We start from the raw sequence: 3,502 nt of genomic DNA, 5'->3' as shown, positions 1-3,502 counted from the left end.
GATGCTTGTAGTTAAACAAACTTGATTCCAACACCCTCAAGTTTTATGAAATATGGTTTGAAACTTCAACAAAAGCTTCAAGAACAAGCTCTAATGGTGTATGTATTGTGTATGTATAGCTAAAGAAGGTTTGAGGGTCAAAGGAAGAAGGAAGATGGAAGAAGGTCTATTTAGCTCTTCAAAGCTTTTGGAAATTTTGCTAACCTTGTAATCTGAAGGAAGAAGTCCTATTTGTAGAATTTGAGCCAAAATGATCAAAAATATCTTCAAACAAAGATATTTGTTTAACTCCTGTTAGCTGTCTGTCTGGCGCCATTGAGACTCGATCTGGCCCAAAAACTCACGGTCGGGCCCAAAAACACATGGCCAGGCCTAAAAAGAAAATCTAGAAAAGTTTTCATTGAGTCCTGGCCAGGCCTCAATGACACACGGCCGGCTCTAAATGTACCCGGCTGGCTCTAAAAATTTGCAATTCAGGTCTAACTTCAAACGGGCATATCTCCCTCATCCGGACTCGATTTTAGGTGATTCCTGAGTTTAAATTGAAGCCCTGGAAGTCTACTTTCCAATAGTGGTGGCCTCACATCTAAATTCTAAGGGTACAAAAGGATATGCGTAATTTAGTAAAGGCTGCTCATTTATATCTTAACGGATTTATGCCCAACCTCTTCCCCAACTAGTTTTCTTCCCTCATCTCCTATTTTCTTCGACTCCAAATAAGATAGTTTAAATATTTTCCAAAGAGTTCACCTCCCTTCCATGTGTCTCCACATTGTCTTTACTCAGTTTACCAAAAGTGCAATGTTTACACGAAATGCAAGCCTCGGAATATCGTAGGAGCATTTGGAAAAATATTTTGAAAGGAGGGTTTTAAGGTCTAAAATAGTTTGGCCAAAATGGGGTGTAAGGTTTGGGATTAGAGCTTGAATCCAAATTTCTTCGCTGAGAATTCAAAAGATTACACAATGTAACTTTCATCATCGGGTGCTTAGAATAAAGCACCCAAGTCTTAAAGGCAGTCAAAATTGGGGTGTCTACAATGGCCTAGGAATGCCTTAGATGCAATGAGGATGTAAAAATGCACTTTGAAACATTTAGCCAAATTTCTAAAAATAGAGCTATTTGCTCGAGCACAACTTTGGTTGCTCGAGTGGACCCCTTGGTCTGCAAATCTTCTGAGAGCTCTCATTTTAGGCTCAAATGAAGATCTTGGTCGCTTGAGCCAAGTCTGAAAACAAAGGGTGGTCGCTGGAGCGCAGATTTTGTCGCTTGAGCCAAGGCTCATGTCTGCAAAAGTACTGGGAGCTTCAATTTTATGCTCGAGCCAAGGTTTAAAATAAAGGGTGGTCTCTCGAGCGAAGCTTTGGTTGCCCAAGCGAAGATGCAGGATCTAGAATTTCCAAATTGTTGTTCCAAGTTCAAAACATAAGTTTAAAACTTCAAATCTTCTCTTTTGGGTCAAAAAATTTAGAAAACATTTGAAAACTTGTATTACATCATGAATTGAAGATCATTTCACAAAATCAAAGGCCAAAAGCAAGTCAATTCTTCAAAACCAAAGCAAAACTAGGCTCTTCTTTACATGGTATACACATGCATGTAATGATATGGCTTCAAACTTTCCAAAACATGCAAACTTAGAATAATTTTATAGAAAACATGGGGAATTCTCAAAATAAGACTAAGATAGATGCATGCATGTATGAATTCTTTGAAATTAACTTCAAAATGTCACGAAATATGCATGCATGTATGTAATCAACCTCAATTTGATCTTCTAAGCTCAATTCTCATGTTTAACCACTTAAACCTCTTGAATTTACATTCTTGATGACTCAAACACTTAATTCATAGATTGAAGTCTTACCTCTACTCCTCAATCGGGTTCTAGATTGTTAATTCTTTGAGCTTCCAAGCCAATTCTCTCAATTCCCTTCCTAATTCTTCTTTCCCTATCCTTGAGTTCAACTCATCTTCTATCTCTCTCTCTCCCCCACGGTTTTGCACTCAAAAAGCTTGAAATGGAAGTGTGTAAAATGTTCTAAGGCTTAACATTAGCCTTATATAGACTTCACTAATTAATCTAGCATAGCTTAATCAAATTGTAATTAATTATTCTAATTATTTGATTTCGAATCAAATTTCAATTAAACTTACCATAAAATTCTAAAAATTCTAGATAACACATTTACGTAGTCAATTTCATGTTCAGATGCCGATAAGGCCTTCAATTCGCATATTGAATCGGAAATTCATACAGATATTCTTATGTCAGACAGATATAAACACAAATAATACAATACACAGGCAATTAACTCAGAATTTCTTCTTAATTACTGATTAGACATTCTTAATCAAGAATTATAAGCTAATCATAGGTTGGAGTTGTTACAGTCTTCCCCTCCTAAACAGTTTAGTCCTCCAAACTCGAATTACCTTCGTTTCGGAAGAATGTCGGGTCTAGAGGAAACAAATCTGGATATCGTCTCATCATATCTTCTTCGATTTCCCAAGTTGCATACGTCCTTCCTAGATTTTTCTAGTCTACTTTCACTAACGAAATTTCTTTGTTTCTCAATCTTTTGATCAATCGATTCACAATTTGGATTGGTCGTTCTTCATACATGTAATCATCTTTCAGAAGCACATAAGTTGGTTCAATCACATGTAACGGATCTCTCAAATAATCCTGAAGCATTGAAATATGAAAGACATTTGGCATATTCTCCATGACTGGAAGCAAAGCCACTCGATATGTCACAGAATTAATTTTCTCAATGATTTCATACGGGCAAATGTACCACGGTGCTAGTTTGCCTTTAATCTCAAACCATGTCTGCCCTTTCATAGGAGTCACTTTGATAAACATATGGCCACCAACCTCATATTCTCTATCTCTTCTTCGGACATCTGTATAACTCTTTTGACGACTCTGAACAGTTTTCAAACGTTACTGAATTAGTTTCACTTTCTTGGTCGTCTCCTGCACAAGTTTCGGTCCCAATAACAGCCTATCCCCTACTTCTGCCTAACAAATAGGAGATCGACTTTGTCTTTCGTACAAAGCTTCATAAAGAGCCATACCGATACTCGAGTGATAGCTACTGTTGTACACAAACTCGGCCAAAGGCAAATAGGGTTCCCAATTCCCTTGGAAGTCCTACACACACATTCTCAGCATATCTTCTAAGGTTTGAATGGTTCGTTCGGATTGGCCATCTATTTGTCGGTGATAAGCACTGCTAAGTCTCAGTTCAGTTCCCAAGGCATGTTGCAAACTCTGCCAAAATCTCAAAGTAAACTTAGAGTCTTTGTCAGATACAATAGACACTGGCACCTCGTGCAGTCTCACAATCTCATCTATGTAAATGTTAGCCAATTTATCCGCATTATAAAATGTTTTCGTAGGAAAAAAGTGAGCAAATTTAGTCAAGCGATCAACAATGACCCAGATAGAATCCATACCTCTAGGAGAGTAAGGTAGACCGACAATGAAGTCCAT

At 37.5% G+C, this 3,502-nt stretch overlaps 1 protein-coding gene across 1 annotated transcript; it reads right to left on the bottom strand.

The window, feature by feature from the left end:
- Nucleotides 1-2,539: 2,539 nt before the first annotated feature.
- On the bottom strand, nt 2,540-3,502 carry LOC145800591 (uncharacterized). Its single transcript, XM_082890296.1, has 2 exons — nt 3,323-3,502; nt 2,540-2,932 (listed from the first exon to the last, which is right to left on the bottom strand). The coding sequence occupies exons 1-2, from the start codon at nt 3,500-3,502 to the stop codon at nt 2,540-2,542; spliced, it is 573 nt and encodes a 190-aa protein (XP_082746422.1).

The sequence above is a fragment of the Camellia sinensis genome, chromosome 10, assembly GCF_055761805.1.
Source record: "Camellia sinensis isolate YWXY chromosome 10, ASM5576180v1, whole genome shotgun sequence".
Taxonomy (NCBI): Eukaryota; Viridiplantae; Streptophyta; class Magnoliopsida; order Ericales; family Theaceae; genus Camellia; species Camellia sinensis.
The sequence above is the reverse complement of the archived record's forward strand: the minus strand, read 5'-3'. Positions and strand labels throughout refer to the sequence as shown.

Bases quoted from the DNA above. Each gene is read 5' to 3' on its own strand.
- LOC145800591 (XM_082890296.1), bottom strand. From the start codon at position 3,502: ATGGACTTCATTGTCGGTCTACCTTACTCTCCTAGAGGTATGGATTCT. The intron at 2,933-3,322 runs GTATCTGACAAA...AAAACTGTTCAG, and splicing joins ACGAGGTGCCAGTGTCTATT to AGTCGTCAAAAGAGTTATAC.